The following is a 20,106-nucleotide window of genomic DNA, read 5'->3' on the forward strand; positions in this document are numbered from 1 at the left end:
CAGCCATGATCGCATTGAATGGCGGTGCTGGCTCGAAGGGCTGAATGGCCTACTCCTGCACCTATTGTCTATTGTCTATTATCACACATTTCGCATCTAAACATCAAAGCATGGAAGGGAAATGAAGAGAGATGAAAGGCAGGATAAGTTAATCCATGCAGAAAGCCAAATTGTCTATGGAATATGACAAAATGGAACAATTAGCAGAAAGAACAAAATAAATAGGCCATTTGGCACCTTAAGTCTACTCTGCTGTTCAGTGAGATCAAAGCCCGACCTCTCCTTCAGTGCCATTTTCTTACACTCCATATCCCTCAATTCACATTATATCTAAGAATCTATTGTCTTCTTTCTTAAATATACTGAGTAGCTAAGCTCCATTTCCCCCTTTGGTCCACGTGCCCAGAGATCAACCACTCTGTCCTGAACAGATAAGCACTTCAAGAAAGACTTCTAGTCCTAGACATCTCAGCCAGGACAAACACCAACACGACACAAACCCTATCCTGCACCACACGAATTTTGTATATTTCTACGAACTTACCTCCTGTACTTCTAAACTTAATCTCTCATCAAACAACAAATTTACTTCCTCGTGAATGTGACAGAGGAAGTGCAATATAACTTCGGTAAAGTCTGTCAACAATTTCCTGCAGGTCATTTCAAACTAAAGCAAGAATTTCAATTCTATTCAAATCCTCTTACACTGAAGGCAAACATACCACTTGCCTTCCCAATGTTTTGCTATATTTGCATGTTAACCTTTATGATTGTGCACAGAACATACCTGGGTCCCTCAAAACATCCTCTCAGTCATTTGCCATTTAAAAAATGGGTTTAGTTTGCTGTTTATTTTCCATGGATAGCCTCACATTTCTTGACACGTTATAGAACGGTTGTGAGAAAGTAGTTGAGGCAGGTCAAATAACATTTAAAATACACTTGAATAGACACATCAAGAGGAAAACTTGCAGGACATGGGTTTTTAAATACACGTAAATGGAACTACCATAGATGGGGCATCTTGTTCAGCACGGACATGTTGGGCAGTGTTTCCATGCTGTATGACAACTGCCACGTCCTCACTCATTCACTTAACCTTATGTTCCTGAGATTTCCACATCCTCTTTATCTTGCCATCTATCTTTGCATTATCAAAAAAATATGGATACTTTATACTTAATCCGCTCATCCAAATCATTCACAAAGATGGTGAAGTCTTGGATCCCAGTCCCAACTCGTGGGTTAACCGATATAGCTTCTCAAGCCGAAAATGACCAAATCATTCCTATCATTTTCTGTATGTTAGGCAACCATCAGTCCATACCACATTATCATCAATACTGTGTGCATAGTGTTCAATAATCTTGGGACTTTATCAAAGGGCTTCTGCAAGTCCATATGCACCACAATAACTTATCTTGCTGATTACAACTTCAAGAAATTGATTGCCCCATCCTTTGATTATTTTCCAACTGCCCATGAGCTATTTCATCAATAATCCTCTATCCTGATGTCAGGCTGAACTAGAGGTTACAGAAAGCCTGGTCAAGCAGCCACATATCAACTGCTTATAGCAAAATAGATTGAATTAGGTTAGGGTGGTTAGTTATGGATAAATCAACAAGCAATAACTACATCAGAGGTAAAAATCATTTCAGAAAACACATCACCCTCAGACACAGCAGGAATGATCCACAAGATTTTATTTAACCCAGTGGCACATTTTGATTTCAACCTGGTTTTAATAGAAGTTAATCAGTTGATGCTGAGAATAATTGTTAAATCAGTTGACAGTTCAGTAGAGCACATAAAATTCTCCTCAACATGATGGAAATGGACAATTAAGATTTATGACAACTTTAACAAACTTGTTGCTGAAATTTAAATCACAACCAACAACTACCATCAATGTTATTATTATACTTAATTCAATGAACATATCAGTTTTCATATTTAATTACTTTTTAAAACAAGAGTGCTAATACTCATGAAATTAATTTTCATCAATGGTTAGGAACAATTGTAATGCAAACATTGTGGTTCAAATTGCTCAGAGACAGAATAAAAGGTGTTGCTGGAAGTTATGGGAATGCTGAAGGGATTTTGACTGCAACATCCTTGAGTCAAACTGGCAGCCAGTCACCAATTGTCACCAGTGTTCATTGAAAATTGGTAGTGTTGGGGGCAGTTGATAAGGGTAGGGTAGTTTGAAATCCAACCAGTACAGTGCAGTGACCAGGGAAGGAGGAGTGTTTGAGGTCTGAGCAACAAACCAAGTCATTGTGACAGATCACAAATGGATGTAGTTTGTTGCCAAATGAGTGTAATATCTTGTTTCATTTCGGTTTCATGGGTTCTCTCAGCATCTTTGTTGCCCATATCAGATGAATGGATTGCTGAGGGATTTGCTTTATCAATGCAGTTCCATGGTCATTTTGTGGCAGAGGGGAAAGTGGGATTTGGATCACATCCACATCAGCAAGTACAACACTTTGATGTTGCTGGAAGTATCTGACAGTGTAGCTGAGATCAGGTGGTTTCAGTACATGCATCTTGGGCAACTGTCCCAGTGGCACGAGAGACCAACAAAATGTTGAGCGATGGCTTAACACAAACCATTTACCTAATAATTTAGCACTGTTTATACATAGTAATTATATCTTGAAGAACAATAAGTTCAAATATTCCTAGTAAAGGGGACAATCCTCACCTTTAAAACTTCCCCAGCATTACTGATTGATAATAATCTTCTACACTTATCCTGGGGCAGATAACAAAGTGCTACACATCCAAGATTCACACATACATGCAAGATGCTGCCACAACAGATCTCTGGTGAATCTCACATAGCTAACAGGCACCAGTGTGCACCTCTGAAATAATGTCACTTTATTCAAAGTCTGGATTGTAAATAAAGTGCATAATCACTATGTAACTATTTGTACCAGAAATAATTCTTGATATATCTGCTTTTATGCCAAGATCTGCTGTTTATGCTGCAGTGTGAATTTGGCCACAGTGGGCAATTACCAGTCCTATTCAAGTCAGAAATGTGGTGGGTTGGCCTGCAATGGTGCAAATGCCAGAGTTCTGCACAGGGGTACTGAATATCAGTCCCACAATACTTACAATAATTCCAAACACACTGCAATCATAGAGTTTCTTGGTGCCACATTTTACAGTGAGCACAACATTGGTAGGCCATGCACAGAAATGCAAAATGTGGCTTTTTTTTGCGGGTAATGCAATTAACAACTAAGGCCACTTAGTTTCAATTTTCCTCATTATGGGCAAATAATCAGCACAAAGATGTGGAAACGTTTAGCACATGAAACATTTCATGTAAAATACATCAATCACTTTCTAGGCTTTTGACAAAGTATTAACCTAAAGGCAGTATTAATTTTAATAGAATAAGGGTATCGACAAAGACTAAACAAGCAAATTAAAAAGGAAAAGGGTGGGAGGTCCGGTGTGACCACAGAGGACATCAAGGGCAGAATGAACCTCACAAGGACACTGATGAATGAAGATCATTCCAGTCAGAAATTCTTCATCTTCAACATGATCTATGAATCAGGGGCACCTCACCTTTAGGCAGAGTGAAAGTCCTTTGATTTTTACCGAATGTAAATTGTCGTCCATTTTTCCTGCTTCTATTAACAGGCATGTATTTTTCAGTTGAGGATTTGATCTGAAATTGTATCCTCTGTTCACTGCCTTGCTGCCGTTATGTTAGCATGTGCATTTGCACACTCCCTTCACTATTTCATGCAACCTTTCAAATCTAAGGCAGCAGAATCAAACACATAAAGTTTCAACTATTGGGAATATTCCGACAGCACTGACTAGGGTTGTATTGTTTCTCTTTCAAGTTCCAGATAGCATTTGCAACATTTCAAATGCTTTGGTGTGAATTTAAGATCTTACACATGGTTTATATTTAGATTATTGAGAGGATTTAACCTGAACCTGCCAGGTAATCATGGGCAAGGGAACTTCCATACAACCTGCAGTAGTCGATCCTCACCAAGAAACTATGAACCACACCCAGTGAAGGGGCTTAGCTCAGAGTTAAGGACTGGAATAGCCACAAATATAAAGGGAGAAAGTTGAAAAACACAAAAAGCGCACTTGCTATCTATTAACTACAATGGAAACATTGGACTTGACAAAAATCCTAAATTGTACTTGAATTTAACAGCGATCAATTGCATTTTTACGTAACGATTATACAAAAAATATGGAACAGTGAGGGAATGTGTCCAAAAAGCTCTTTATAGTTATGTTATTATGTTAACATTGTTCAGTGCAGTTAGAAGGCTCATTGTGCGTTTAATTTGGCTGAGTGGAGGAATTGGATAAATGGCTGGCGAAGTTCCTATTTGGTGAAAAGATTTTTTGACACATTCCCTTGCTGGGCACCAAATTAAATCCTGCAATAAATAATACTGTAACTTTATAAATAAATACTTTATCAAGGCTCTGAGCAATAAAATTAACTGTTAAATGATCGTTAGCACATCCAGTCAAGTGAGCAGCACTGTCCATGGAGATTGCTGACAGAAATGCGAGTCCTGCCCATACAATAGACGTGTCCCTCCATCTTTACAACAAAGAGCTGTGAAATGAAGTGAATAGTCAGAAATTAACACATTCAGTGAGAACATCTAAAGAACAAAACAACACTTACACAATTATGGCCAATGCCTGGATTATCTACAGAAAAAGAATGGAAACAGTATTTATGGCCTGAGCTCATGTCTGTAGATTCAACACTACCCTTTTGGCTTCCTACCATCCAGATATCCACAAGTCAATCTACATATTACACTCTTGTGCATCACACTTGGTGCTCACAATGCCGTCTCCTCTATGTTGGAGAAATTAAAAAAGCGAGACCCTCTTTGTAGAACATGTTTGATCGGCTAGGGTAACACTGAGATGCCAGTTACCTGTTAGTTTAATTATCTATTCCATTCTGACCATTGTATATGGTCACCTGTGTTGTTCCACCATAAGATCAAAGACAGCACCTTATCTTCCAATCGGTCACATTGTCATCCTCAAGACATCACACTGAATTCACCAATTTTACGTATGGCACGGTCATCAATATGAAAAGCCGATTGTTTTTCCTCGCTATAGAAACTGCTAGATGGTTGCAGTTATTTGTTCTTGCTCTTGATTCATTTCATTTGCGGGATTTTGAGTTTTGACCTAATTCCAGGACCTTTCTATTCGTGCCTCGTCCCTGATTGATCAACTCGAATCATGAACTATGTTTCTCTCTGAAAAACAAAACTCCGATAATCCAGTCGCTTGGGAATTTGGTGGTGCCGGGCTGGTAGATTGATCAGGATCCAATTCTCTCTTTAATGCTCATTCTTCCTTACACATCCATCTCCTACAACCCAACATTGTCCATTTGCATTTGGGACTGTATGCAAAGATCCAAGTGATCCCTGCCCTTAGCTAAGTATCCAAGCTAACAGGACAGACAACCCATTAGTTTTTTACCCATCCTATCACCAGTTACATATAATACAATGGAGAATGTAGAAGAGATCTCCAGAGGGCATTACTCCCAATTGGTTTCATTGTTTCAAGATCAAGCAGAAAAATGGTGATTGAGCTCTACATGGGTGATTAAGTGTTACATGGCGGCTGCACTATTTAGGTCAGTCAATAAATGGACTCCTTTCTGAGAAATTAACATGCATTTTCTGTACTTCAAAAGTTACTTCATTAATTGTACAGTACAGGCAACCCCTTTGTAACAGTCGTTTGGGTAATAGGATTTACCCTGGTGGAATTTATAAATCACTCTCTACAAATCTGAGGTACAAAATGAAATTTGCTCATGAAATTTATGTAGAAAAAAATTTAAACAAACAAAGCAAAAGGAACAGATTTTATCTTTTTTTCCACCCACATTTCTTGACATTAGATAATGTGATGGATTTTTTTTAGCATGAAAGATTCATTTTGCTGTTGTGCAGTTCACCCTATTCCCCAGAGTTTTCCAATATTAATTACCCTCATGCTCTCTGAATTATATTTAATGAGCATCATTCAAGGAGCGCCAGCGGCAGATAACAGATGAATGACATCCAATGTTTGGCCAGATACCATTTACGAGCCGTCTAAAGTCGAGGAAACGTTTTCTTAACTGTGCGACTCCTCTTGAGGCTGGCATTACAAAAAGTGAAGCACGAGTCTCCATATGGGGTGATAGAATATCCACTCTACCTCCCTCAACTACCATGGGACTCATGGCAAGTGTGCAACTCCCTGCTGGTGCAGACGCAAGTTGGGCCAGATGAAATGCCTCAATCGATTGAGAACTAGTGTTGACAGAGCCAAGGTGTCACTAAACAAGTGGGGATATAACTCCAACAATGTCACCTGCGAATGTGGCATTGAACCACAAACAATGGAACACCTGCTGAAATGCCCTCAACTGGAAAACCAATCAACAGCTGCCGATCTCGCTGCGTACAATGAAGATGCCGGGAAGTGTGTTCAGCTCTGGCTGAACAATGTCTAATCTTGTGATGTGGACTCGATAAGATTCAATGGCTGGAATGTGATAAGTAGAGACACAAATGGCTGCCATCTATCTCTGTTCTCCCCTCCCCTGACCTGGCTCCATCTGCTTTTTTCTTGCTTCTCCTTATCTATCTCTGCCTATCACCATCCTGGTCTCTCCCATGACCCTGTAAACTCTTTCAAATATTTTTCAAATTCCCTTCTGATGCTACAACTGAATTTGATGATCCCTTGCATTGCATTCCAGACCCAAAGTGTGCACTGCACACAAAATATTCCACGTGATGATTGGTTCTTTTGCCAATCATCAATGTTGTGCCCCTAGTTCTTAATTATTTCACCAACAGGAGCTATTTCTCTATCTACCCAGTGTTACTGTATCACACCAGTTGTCATAATTGACCCTCTGTGTCAGAATTTGGGTAAGTCTTTAGAAACATTTTATTGATAACTTTCTCTGACTGGTGATATTGTGATTTTAATTTATTAATTGTCCAGGATCTGATCATTCTCCCTTTAAAGCTCATTCTTCATGAGTTTAAATATCGCTCAATCGCCTGTGTTCCAAGGACAACCACCCAGCTTTACTGGTCACTTAACTCATGTCCCACTCTTCTGGAATCTTTTGGTACATATCTTCTGCACCCTTAAAGTTCCACACCTTTGTTTGTGCAGCATCAGAACCGCACAACACTTTACAACTCCAGCTGCAACACTTTGGCATGACTTTCCTGCTGTCGCCTTCTATGCTAAATGAAAAAAAAATTAAAGTTACAGATGCTGGAAATCTGCATGAAGTCAGGCAGCAACTCGAAAAAAAAAAATCATAGACTTGCTTTTTGCTCTTCGATTGGCCCTACCTCTCTCTCGCCTTATAATCCTTCTCCTGTTCACATGCCAACCTTTGGATTATTGTACCCATTTCAGACACCCTCTCTTGGCCCCTGTTGTTATTGTTATTCCAGATTATATTTGGATGGTTAAAAGTTTCCCATTGCTATAATATGGCTTTTACATATTTCACATGGTCAAATGACGCTGCAGATGAACATTGTTTTGACCCAAAGAAATACAGATACTGGTTTACGGAAAAAAAACCCCACCAAGTGCTGGAGTAACTGAGCGGGTCAGACAGCATCTCTGGAGGACTGGATAGGGTCAAGATTCTTGAAAACTTTTGTTCAATATGGCTCATGTTCATATATGTGCAATGCAAACCTGACCTGACATCCGTACTTTAGTTTAGTTTAGAGATACAGCATGGAACAGGCCTTTCTGCCCATGGCGCGGACCAATGATCACCCGTACACTAGCTCTAACCTATACACAAGGGACAATTTACAGAAGCCAATCAACCTACAATCCTGCATGCCTTTGGAGTGTGGGAGAAAACCGGAACACCTGGTGAAAACCCACGCGGTCACAGGGAGAACAATCTCCGTAGACAGCACCCATTGTCAGGATTGAACCCAGGTCTCTGGCGCTGCAAGGCAGCAGGTCTCCTGCTGTGCCACTATGCTGCCCCAAATGCTTCCTCTATTAATCTGATTCTGTTCTTGTTCTGTTATGTTACTGCAGTCTGCAAAATGAACTCACTTTGATTTTGATGCTGCAGCGACAAAACTTACCGCTGGGAAATGGCATCCAGACCTTGTTCACTGCAGATCAATGAATTCTCTGCATCGAGAACTGGGGAAAAGCAGCGCGGTTCCTTGTTGCGACTATAAATTACTCTCCAGTGGACAGCAGCACAGCACATTACAGTTCCACTCAGGACCACTGTACAAGAGAAAGAAAATAGAGGAAAACTTACAAAGAAAATGGAGCACACACACTTCACAGAGCTCAAGCTTTCATATCGAATATGCTGACAGGAAGCCCAAATTTGATTTATGTAACGAAAAGAAACTGAAAGACCTGCTCCCTGTTCAGATCCCGCACCTACAACCTACAATGCACTGTACACAAAATCTTCCTTATAAACTGTTGATAATTCTCATGTGTAAGTCAATTCATAGGTATGTTTATGTATTTTAGATTTAACTGAAATTGAAACATACTTCTTGAGTAATAAAAATAAGTATAATTGTTCCAGGATAAGAGTTTATTTTCCTGGACCAACCTGCCCATTTTAAATGTTGGCACCGTATTGGACCCTGACACAAGCTTCCAACTTTCACACAAAATAATATCCGCTTGTGGCTCATCCGCTGCGGAACACTCAGCCATTCCAACGTTCCACACAGGCACGAATATATAAATGCTTTTCCTCGTTGGCCTCTGTTGTCCATGCAACCTCAACCGCTAACGTTACCCTATCATGTGGTAAGTACAGCTACAGAGCTTCTCCATTTAGACCTGGATTGTAGGCTGGGATCAATGCTTTCATACAGTACTACACAGTTCCCTAGAATAGAAACTACATAGCCCCACAAAGAACAATCTCTACACATAATGCCATCTCTGTACAAGTAGTTCTGCTGTAATGCAATAGTTGCATTTCTCACAAAACTTGCCTTATAGGAAATCGCTTAATAAAAACAATTGTGTCAATGGGGAAAAGGGGATTAATGGCTAGACTTTTAAACAAAGTTATAATAAAGTTATTTCTCCCACAGGATTTAAAAAAATAAAGGTCTTTTTAATATCTAGAAGTTTATTTTTGTGACTGCAAACTAAAAATACTAAAGGCTGTATGTTATATTGTTTAATAGAGCATTGTTGCGCGTATCAATAGAAGGGACTGCTTATCAATTTAAATGATCAGCCGCAGTTAAAGTAGCAGCAATGTTCTTGCACAACAATGGTGGCCGATTACTGGGGGAGGGGGTGGGTTAGACGGAAACAGTTTTTTTTCCTGCTTGTCAATTTCCAGAGTAACTATTAAGTAGTACTTGATCAAAATAGTGTTTTAACCAATATAATGCGACTTGTCAGTCACATTGTATTCAATTCACTTTATGGAAACAAGTGTTCTCACAGAACTACCTGTACATGGTACTACGTGGCTCCCTGGAACTGAAGGCTTCCACCTTTTACCAGCTATTTCAAGTCATGTAGCAATAAAAAAAAACGTGCCTATAATTGAGATAATCCCTACGGATACTGCATCGAGATATGCCAGATCAGCTGCCTTCGGTTTCTCCCGTTGCGTCAGACCAGAATCTGTTTCCACCTCCTCCGACGGATTAGTCTTCCCTCCTTCCTCCTCCGATGGATCAGACTTCCCTCCCTCCTCCAGCGATGGACCAGAATCCATCTCCTCCTGCGACCCGCCGGAATCCGCTCCGTCATCTTCCCATGCACTGGAATCCACTTCCTCCTCCTGTGAAATGCCTCGATTCATCTCTGGAAATTGATGCACAAAAACCTTTTGTGAACCGTTGGGAAAAGCAACGTAGTGCAACCATCCAATTCACAGGCTCAACTTCACAAATCCTGGCCGGTGTTGAATTTGGACTCCTTAACTGGGTCACTGAGACTATTATTAGTGAAGCAAGTCAAAGAGTGAAAGAGCAAGACACAGATCCTTCGGCCCAACTCGTCCATGCCGACCAAGATGTCTACCTGAGCTGGTCCATTTTGCCTGTGTTTGGAACATACCCCTCCCGACCTATTCTTTCCAATATACTTGTCCAAGTGTCTTTTTAAATGTTGTTATTGTACCTGAATCTACCACTCCCTCTAGTAGCTCGTTCCATATGCCCACCACCCTATTTGTGGGAAAAAGTTACTCCTTGGGTTCCCTTCAAATCATTCTCCTCTCATCTTAAACCTATGTCCTCGAGTTTTAGAATCTTCCCCCCAGAGAAAAATACTTTGACCATCCACCTAATCTATGATTCTCATAATTTTATACACTTCTATAAGGCCCCTCAACCTCCTACGCTCTAGGGGGAAAAACCTCTGGCCTATCAAACACTCCTTACAACTCAAACCCTTTAGTCCGGGTAACATCCTTGTGAATCTTTTCTGCACCTTTTCAATCTAATGACTTCCTTCCGGTAACTTGATGACAATAACTGCACACAATGCTCTCACCAACAATGTACTGCTGTAATGTGACATCCCAACTTTTATACCTAATGTCCTGACGGTTGAAGGCCTGCGTGCCAAAAGCCTTCTTCACCACCCCGTCCACTCTGATCAGGGAACTATGTGTCTATACCCCTAGGTCTCTTTGTTCTATAGATCTTTTCAAGGCTCCAGCATTTACTGTCCTTCAGATTTAGATATACAGCGCGGAAACAGGCCCTTCGGCCCACCGGGTCCACGCTGCCCAGCGATCCCCGCACACTAACACTATCCTACACACACTAGGGACAATTTTTTTTTACATATTACCCAGTCAATTTACCTACATACCTGTACGTCTTTGGAGTGTGGGAAGAAACCGAAGATCTCGGAGAAAACCCACGCAGGTCACAGGGAGAACGTACAAACTCCATACAGACAAAATTTGCTGTAAGGCAGCAACTCTACCGCTGCGCCACCGTGCCGCAGTACTGTGGCACCGTACTGTGAAATCCGTGCCCTGGTTTAACTTTTCAAATGCAAAACCTCATTCTTGTCCGAGTTAGATCCCATTGACCATTCCTTAGCTCACTTCCCCAGTTCATCTAGATCCTTTTGTAATCTCAGATTACCTTCTTCACTGTCCAAACTTACAAATTATGTTAACAACATGTCATGCAATTCCTTAATAGAGATGACAAAGCACAGAGGACCCAGTACCGATCTCTGCGATATACCACTGGTCACAGTCCTCCAATCTGAAAAACAACCCTTCACCACCATCCTCCGACTCTAGGACCGAGGAGTCTAGGATCAGTGGGCACAGCCTCAACCTACTTTTAGAATAGAGATGAGGAGGAATTTCCTGAGCTAAATGTTGGTGAATCTGTGGAATTCATTGCCACAGATGGCAGTGGAGGACAAGCAAATCGGTATTTTTAAAGTGGCAGTGGAAGCCAAGTCATTTGGTATTTTTAAAGCGGCGATTGATAGGTTCTTTACGTTCTATTACGCACATCAAAGGTTATGGGGAGTAGGCAGGAGAATGGGATTCAGAGGGATAAATAGATTAGCCATGATCAAATGTCGGAGCATGACTTATGGACTCCATTCACCTAGCCAATTTTATGTCCAATTGGCTAGTTCAACTTTCATGGGCACACTTCCATCCCATGTCAGCCCTTTGCACTATGGCAGTCTCAACCATTATGAGGGAAGCTGAAATGGCCTACTGTAACTATTATTCTTTCAGCTCTCTCCGATCTCCTTACATAGTTGTTCCTCCAATTCCAAGAGACTTAGCGGGGATTGGGGGGTGCAGTACAACCTATCAAAATGTCCACCCATACAGACTTACTGGATCCTTAAAAGATATCCCCTCCTAATTACAGCTGTGATATTCTCCCCAATCAAAAACACAACTCTCCCTCCTCTCTTAACTCCAGTTGTATCACAGTTGTAGCATCTGTAACCCAGAACATTGAGCTGCCGGTCCTGTTCCTCCCTCAACCATGCTTCTGTAATATCGCAGTTCCCATGTATCAATCCATGCCCAGAGTTCATCTGCCTTCCCTGTCAAGACTTGCATTTACATTGATGCAGTTTCGTTTACCAGACCGGTGCTTCCGGTCCTGTATAGTGGACGTGCTGGTTTTAACATTTACATTTGCTTCATCTTTCCCATGTACCACACTACCTTTTTCTGTCCCACTCATTTATCTTACCAATTTCACATCTACGTCCGGTCTTATCAGATTTCATATCGTCTGGAAACAGGCATGCATAATGCTGAGCAGTGTGAGGTGCTGGCACACACAGGAACTCGCAGGCAGCATGAGCTTCACCACACCAGTTCTGCCCTGTGGCAAACACAGGAAAGAAATAAAGACAAGTATATACATTGGAATGGGTACTGTCTAGTTTTGTTATAATAGGACAAGTAATGCTGCAGTCATGCATTGCACTAGGGGCAGTCCAATATTTCTAGCATTTTTTGCTTTTATTTCAGATTTCATAGTTTTAAAACAAGGAAAGTTTATACTGAGTTTAAAGGTGTTAAAAGTGGAGAAATGTACTGAATAAAATACAAAGTACAAATACAAAGTAACGTCGAACATTATTTTTCCATGCATAATTTGGGAATTTGTATATAAAATTTATGCCTTCTGCTCATTAATTTATCGATCATCAAAAAAAGACCAATGACTATTAAGATCAACTGTCATTTGATTAATGGCAGGCTCGAAATGTATTGGGGAACCCCCATAGCATTTAATAGGAACACGAGGAGTAACTTTTTCTACACAGAGGGTAGAACTAGCTGCCACAGGATGTGGCAGAGGATGATACACTTAGAACATTTAAAAGACAGTTGGACAGGTACATGGATGGGAACGTTTTTGAGAGATATGGCCAATGCAGGCAAATTAGATTAGCTTAGATGAGGCATTTTGGTCACATATGCAAGTTGGGCCAAAAGGCCTGTTTCTGTGCATTATAATTCTAAGCTGTAGGCCGAGTTTCCAAGTGCTTGGAGTTAACCCAACCAAGACTTTAGTTGCCATTTATTTTTTATTCATTTGTTCTGGGAGGGGAATGTGGAGGGTGGGGAAGGAAGGGAAACTGGCAAATCTAATTTAATGCCTGGCCTAGATGCTCTAATTAACTGCATTATTAAATGGCACACTAGTTTGTTCCTGAATGCTATTATTAAGTCTTAGCAGCACAAAATACGTTTAGGCCAGCAAGAGTTTAAAGCTGCATATTTAAGGAAAGAACCTCTCCTCAATTCTTTGATCATAGTTAGCAATCCTGGGGCAAGATTTTAGCAAATTTGCCATCTTCATTGTTGCTTGGAAATTTGGGAACTACAGGAGGCACTAATTAGACGCTACAGTGATCATATTTGCTCTACTCACGCCAATGCACCTGGCTTTCTCCCAACATCCCTTCACTTTCCAATAACTTGCAACTGCATGACTCACATCACTAACTCAATTAGAATGAGCAATTATTCTACACTTACTGCAATGAACTGTGCAACTCAAGTGAAACAAAAAAACCTTGCTCGCTCTACGTTTACAAGAAATGTTCAGAGATTAAAAAATAACTGTATGTGCCTGAACTCGCGACCATATTAGTTAGCTTATACAGATATAATATAGTACCAATCATAATAAACCTCTTGAGAAGTTCTTTACTTTGTTAAAAGGTAGTCATTTTTACAAACTAAGAAACTTGTGTGACACGGAAATCTGCAGGAGGAGAATAACTGGGACAATAAGTGTGATCTCATACCAAGTGGTTGTATCAGCTTGTGAAACACGACCAAACTGCGTGGCTCTGTGAGATTATGTGCCAGAGATGTCACATTAGCTCCTGTAAACTTGTCAGCACTGAACAGAGTCTTGCTTTCCTCATCAGACCAATAGATGTGGTTCTGAAAGAGAACATCTCGTCATGTTAGACGTACATACTCATTCACAGAATCTATAATAAATCAGGAACAAAGATATTTTCAAGTCACACTCATTTTGGTTAATGCAACACAAAAATAATAAATATGATATTCTATTTCCTTTTCAGTTCATTCTTTATTATAAAATTGTTACTGCATCCACAGTGATAAAAAAAATAAACAAACATCTACATCAGTTGCAAAAAACAAAGTGCTGGAGGAACTCAGCAGGTAAGGATGCATCTGTGGAGGGAATGGCACAGCTTGAAATTGGGGATATTATTGTTCATGCCATTAGATTGTAAGCTACCCAAGCAAATATGAGATGCTATTCTTCATGTGCATGTGGCCTCACCCTGGCAATGGAGGAGGCCAATGACAGAAAGGTCAATATGGGAATACCGATGTGTACCTCTTCCAACCTGTATTTGCCTCTGATGTGGCCTCCTTTACATCGGCAAGACCAAGCACAGACTAGGCAGCTATTTTACCGGCCACTTTTGCTCAGTCCTCCAGAGCCTGCAGGGACTCCTAGTTGCTAACCATTTCCATACCTTCCCAATACTGACCTTTCTCTACTTGGAACTTCAATATGTGGGGAGGTGAGGAGAGGGTACTCTATGCTGATGGCCCAGCTCAAAAATTGCAGTTCTGGCCCAATACCACAGAATCTGCAATTTCAGCAAAACCATCACTTAGGGGTGGTTGATCAGAAATAAAAAGTGTTCCAATTCGCACAAAAATTCAATGGCCTATCACAGAAAACCAAAATAGCTCCAAGTGATGATAGTTACCACCATAGTCAAGAACTTACTGTCAAAATGTCAGGGTGCACAGTAGCTCTATACTAAACAATTCACACAGTTCTCCGAGTGCTGTCTGTTAAGTATAAGTAACATAATCTGGTAATCTAAAAAAATCATGATTTTACCTCAAACACTGCCAGACCAAATGGGTTTGTCAGGAATTTCTTGGAATGAAGAACACTTCTTTGAAAGTGCCCATTCAGGTCAGAGTAAAACAGCTCATGCAGACCACTGTCCATCCAGTAGAGACGATTCTTAATGAAGTCTGAAACCAAACCATACAATAAATTGGATTAAATCAAGTCTTTTCACTTCTGTTTCTCAAGGATGCTAACCCAGGCAAGTAAAGTTCTTTGCGAGCCTGGACATTAAAAGGGTGCAGATGGGGAGTGTGGAGGTGAACATCCAACTCTTACCCTGTTCTCACATTTTATGCTAGGATCACTGATGATTATCAGGAAAGGGTGATTTTCGTGTTCTTGGTCCAGTGGATCCAACTGGCTCTCCAGCTCAACTCACCCAACTCAATGAACAGGCAGATTTCAGTCCACGTGCCTTTGTGAAAAACAATTACTTGCAAAGAAGACATCTTCGGATGACTGCACAGAGTTGTCCAAGAAATACTCCCAAGTCTTCCATTGCCTAGCTTCACGTGTGTGTGTGTGTGTGTGTGTGTGTGTGTGTGTGTGTGTGTGTGTGTGTGTGTGTGTGTATGTGTGTGTGTGTGTGTGTGTGTGTTTGTGTGTTTGTTTGTTTTTAAAATCTTCGCTTGTGTAGCTTTATCCAGTTTAAAAAACACTGGACACACAAATGACTAGGTTCTGGAATCTTGAACAAAACCCCAGGTGCTGGACGAACTCAGTGGGTCAGATAACATCTGTGGAGGGAGATGGACAGATTGTTCATTTTCCTCCACAGATGTTGGTTGACCCACTGAGTTCCTCCAACATTTTATTTTAAATCACTGGATCTTGGATTGGTGAAGGCTTTACTCTGGACCAGACATTAGTGCCGTATTTACCAGTACAGGGCCCCAAGAGAACAACAAAACATTTCCATTGGAGAGTCAAGGGAGCTTAGAGTAAGCACGCAGCAATAAACTTAGGAATGGCATCAGTAATGGAGGCAAGGTGAATGAACAGCGAAAGCAAAGACCAATGGAAAGCAAGAGGGAGTAGTATGGTCAGAGCCAGGGGTACTGTGCAAAACCAAATCGCTTGTTGAATTAGATTGGAGACAAGTATCTTGCAGTAGCAACTTGGGATTGGTACAGTTTTGCGAGTCAATTCATTCAAAATAAAATGCACTTATTTAAGAATTGGTAAATGATTCACAGGACAAGCACTTAAATTGTGAAGGCATAAATAGCCAAGGGCCAAGTTTTGGAAGATGGGATTAATATGGATGGGTATTTGATGTTTGGTCTTGACATGGTGGGCTGAAGGGCTCGTTCCAATCCTGATGACTGTGAATCTATGAGAGGGGAAATGAGGAAAAACGTTTACATTGAAGGGTCCAGCTTTACTCTGCACCACAAACGAGGCTTAGTATTTATTCTCACCCAGCGCAAGACCTGTGGGTTTTTCAATCCTGATGCTGATCAGTATCCTTCTGCCAACTCCATCCATCCCAGCCTTTTCAATTTTCGCTGGCTCTCCCACATCGGCCCAGTACAAGACCCTGTGATTCAGAGAAGCACAACATTTAAAAATGTAACAGCAGCCAACCTGTACAGCTTGAGATTCAATTTCAAATATTTATGGAGGCAGAAATGAAGATTACATAAGGCACTACCCAAAGTTACATTACTGCCTTTTACTATACCCCCCCCTGGTACACTCACGAAACAGCGGCCAAATTCTGTTCTAACTCCATTTACAAGATGTCACCTCTGTACTGGGCTGAATCTCAGACTATGACAAGAAGTAGTACAGGAAGATAGAAAGTTTAATATCATGGTGTCAAGACAACACCTCTCTCAAAACGAAGGAGCTCGTTACTGACTTCAGGAAATGGGGTGGTGAACATGCCTCAGTCAGTATCAATGTGGGGAGGTCATTACCCCTGATGGACTGGGTATAAATTAATACTTTAATCAAATAACGTTTTGCTTTTCAGACCTCCTAAAAGTGAATCCCCTTTTTAATCATCATAAATATATAAAATTATTTTGTTACAAATTCAAGGTAGACATCATAGTTTTATGCTTTGAGTAAATAACTGCATGGTTAATTTAACGAGCTGGAGTGATTGTAATAGACGATAGCAGATCCTCTTCTGGGACCGGCACGCAAGTAGTTGCTCAGCTCTGGTGCCTACTTTTGGAGATTCAGGGACAGTTTCTTCCCAGCTGTCATCAGGCAACTGAACCAGCTAGAGTGTGATCCTGACCTCCCATCCACCTCATTGGAGACTTTTCAACTATCTTTAATAGTGTTTATCTTGCACTAAATGTGGTACCCTTTGCATGCTAGACGGCATGAATGTAATCACGTATAGTCTTTTCTTTGATTAGATAGCACGCAAACAAAAGCTTTTCACCGTACCTCGGTGCAAGTGACAACAATAATAATAAACTGTTGAAATTCTGCTCAAAATTCTCATCAAATATACGTGGAATTATTATTATTATTTAGTTGTTGTGCCATGAACATACCCTGAGTATGGATCGACTACAACAGCTGCAGGTTCCACTAGATTCGCACAGAATAAAGTCTTCCTTCTCAGTCCATCCAGAGTAGCAAAAGATAGAGTCCCAGCTGCAGCTTCAGTCCAGTAAATGTGGCTATATATCCAGTCCACAGCAATCCCACCAATTCTCCGCACATCACTGATAATCTGCTTGCTTTCTTGGCCCATAGATTTGCTGGATCAAAAAAAAATTAGTCAATCATTCTTAGGTTACAGTGCAAATTAATATAATAATGACAAATAAGAAATCAACATGCAGGTCATGAGAACAGCAAATGGAATGTCGAACTTTTGTGTTTTTACATCCCAACCCCTTTGCAATAAAGTCCTCTTACACTGTATAAAGCATCAGTGAAACTATTTCTGGAATGCTGTGTCCCTTTACTTGAGAAGGAATATTCTTGCAGAAGGATCACGAGGTTGTCTCTTGGGATGAAAGAGATGGCCTACCAAGGAAAATTGAGCTATGCTCACCGGAATTCAGAAGGAAGATGTTTTTAGGTGAGCTTATGAGAAAACACACGAGATCTGTAAGAGCCTTGACAAAGTAGAGGATGTTTCCCTTCTCTAGGGACAATCAACTCTTGGTGGCAGAACTTAAGGGGGTTGTCCATTTCAAATGGACATGAGGAATTTCTTCCCTTTGGGGGTGTTAACCCTTGGAAACCTCTAATCGAGAGAGAGCTGTGGAGGCTGTATCATTGAATACATTCCAAGCCCGAGATGGATAGATTTTTTGGACCATAAGGCAACCGAGTGTTTGGGGAATAGGGATAGGGGGGAAATTGGAGGTCAGATCAGACCAGCACAATTTTACTGAATTGAAGAACAGGCTTAAGGGGAAAGCAGGCTATTTCTGCTCCCGTTTCTTTGTTCCTATGTCTGCTGACCGCGATCCTAATGCTGGTGATCAAGTAGCATGGGTCAGCATGATAATAGGATTAAAGTACGATTAGGGTTAGCAATTTACTCTTGGATGGCGTGCATTTAGGGGGCTGTAGGGCCTGTTTCCACACTGTTATTCCTCCATAATTCTCAAAGCAAGGCATTGGCCCAGGCAGCCCAACCTTGTGCTGAAACTTTAAACTGACTCAAAGCATTGAATTTGTTCCGTAAAATTGGGAGCAACTTGGACAGTTAATAATAGCAGATATGTGAACTGCCCAAATCGGTACATTCAAGGCTGTCTAAGCTGTTCCACTGTTATTGACACCAACGGTGGTGACGAATGGGCAATGTTAGATTTACACAGCTCAAGAGAAATACAGCAACAGTTGGGGAGTGTATCCGTCAGATATTGCCATATCTTGCATAACGCACAGACTTCATTTGATTTTCTTTCTTGAACACACGATTAAAACTGTACAATACTTGCATATGGCCAATCTTGATGCTAATCATTAAGAACAGATAATTTTCTAATTGGCAGCTAAAGCAAAATCTCTCATATTTGGTAATTCCCTGTGGAAATCAGATCAGATTTCCACAACAGCTGCCAGCAGTATTTGCCATGCTGCTGCCACCAATCCTAATCCAGTACAAGTAATTTTAAGTTACACACTCTATTAATATTCCTCCATCCTTTCCTTGCTCACTGGTCCAAGATGTTGGTATCACGACAGTCTTCCAGACCACCTTGATCAAAGTCAAGGAATAATCAATTTGTTTACCTGAATATTCCCTCATGAGTTGCGTCTGACCAATAGATTGTTGACAAGGCGACATAAACAGCCAATGCTTCTGCATTTTCCAAGCTGTCAGTTAATTCTTCATGTTCCATTCCATTAATGTTCAGCTTCCTGATGTTACCATGGTTGGTGAAAATCAAAAATGGCTCCTCTCCTTGTAAAAAAGATAGGATTTCATGGGTTCATAAGTCATACAAGCAGAATTAGGCTATTCGGCCCATTGAGTCTACTCTGCCATTGGACCATGGCTGATCTACCTTTCACTCTCAACCCCATTCTCCTGCCTTCTCCCCTTAACCTTTGACACCTTTGCTATTAGCAAATTGCTAATCAAGAACTTATCAATCTCCGCTTTAAAAAACCCAATGACGTTCTCCACAGCCGTCTGTGGCAATGAATTCCACAGATTCGCCACACTCTGGTTCAAGAAATTCCCCCTCATCTCCTTTCTGAAGGTATCTCCTTTTATCCTGAGGCTGTGCCCTCTGGTCCTAGACATTCCCACGAGTAGAAACATCCTGACAACATCCACTCTATCCAGGCACGTCCTAATTAATGGTGTGCATCACAAACACCAGCTTTTTAACTCCAGGGTGGATAATTCTACTCTACCACTTAATATGGAGTCAGTATGGACTAACCACCATCATTTGCTCCATATTCTTTGGAAGTATGGATAACATAATGGAAGAGGTCGACTGCGTTTTCTAATCTTATGTTCAATCCTGGAATGTCCAAGAAGCAGCAGTCACATGGCTGCTAGATTTTTTAAGGTTCTCTTGATGGCAATGGACAGCTCAGTGAGATTTCAAAATGTTATGCTTTTGGAACTATTCATAAATAATATCAATAAAGAAAATAAGCCAATTTCTCCCCTTCTCTAAATGTAGATTAA

The 20,106-nt window shown here is 40.8% G+C and overlaps 1 protein-coding gene across 1 annotated transcript in view; it reads right to left on the reverse strand.

Annotated features, from left to right (window-relative positions):
* Positions 1–1,718: 1,718 nt before the first annotated feature.
* LOC144607095 (very low-density lipoprotein receptor-like) overlaps positions 1,719–20,106 on the reverse strand; it is a 30,016-nt gene continuing 11,628 nt past the window's right edge. Inside the window, exons 5-13 of the mRNA XM_078423693.1 lie at positions 19,194–19,365; positions 17,489–17,698; positions 16,394–16,512; positions 14,958–15,097; positions 13,867–14,008; positions 12,294–12,428; positions 9,634–9,903; positions 8,184–8,334; positions 1,719–4,624 (exon numbers count right to left, since the gene is read on the reverse strand). Of these exons, the coding sequence (XP_078279819.1) occupies positions 4,612–4,624; positions 8,184–8,334; positions 9,634–9,903; positions 12,294–12,428; positions 13,867–14,008; positions 14,958–15,097; positions 16,394–16,512; positions 17,489–17,698; positions 19,194–19,365 (1,352 nt within the window). The 3' untranslated portion in view covers positions 1,719–4,611. The remainder of the gene's footprint in view (positions 4,625–8,183; positions 8,335–9,633; positions 9,904–12,293; positions 12,429–13,866; positions 14,009–14,957; positions 15,098–16,393; positions 16,513–17,488; positions 17,699–19,193; positions 19,366–20,106) is intronic.

Source organism: Rhinoraja longicauda, chromosome 28, assembly GCF_053455715.1.
Source record: "Rhinoraja longicauda isolate Sanriku21f chromosome 28, sRhiLon1.1, whole genome shotgun sequence".
Classification (NCBI taxonomy): Eukaryota; Metazoa; Chordata; class Chondrichthyes; order Rajiformes; family Arhynchobatidae; genus Rhinoraja; species Rhinoraja longicauda.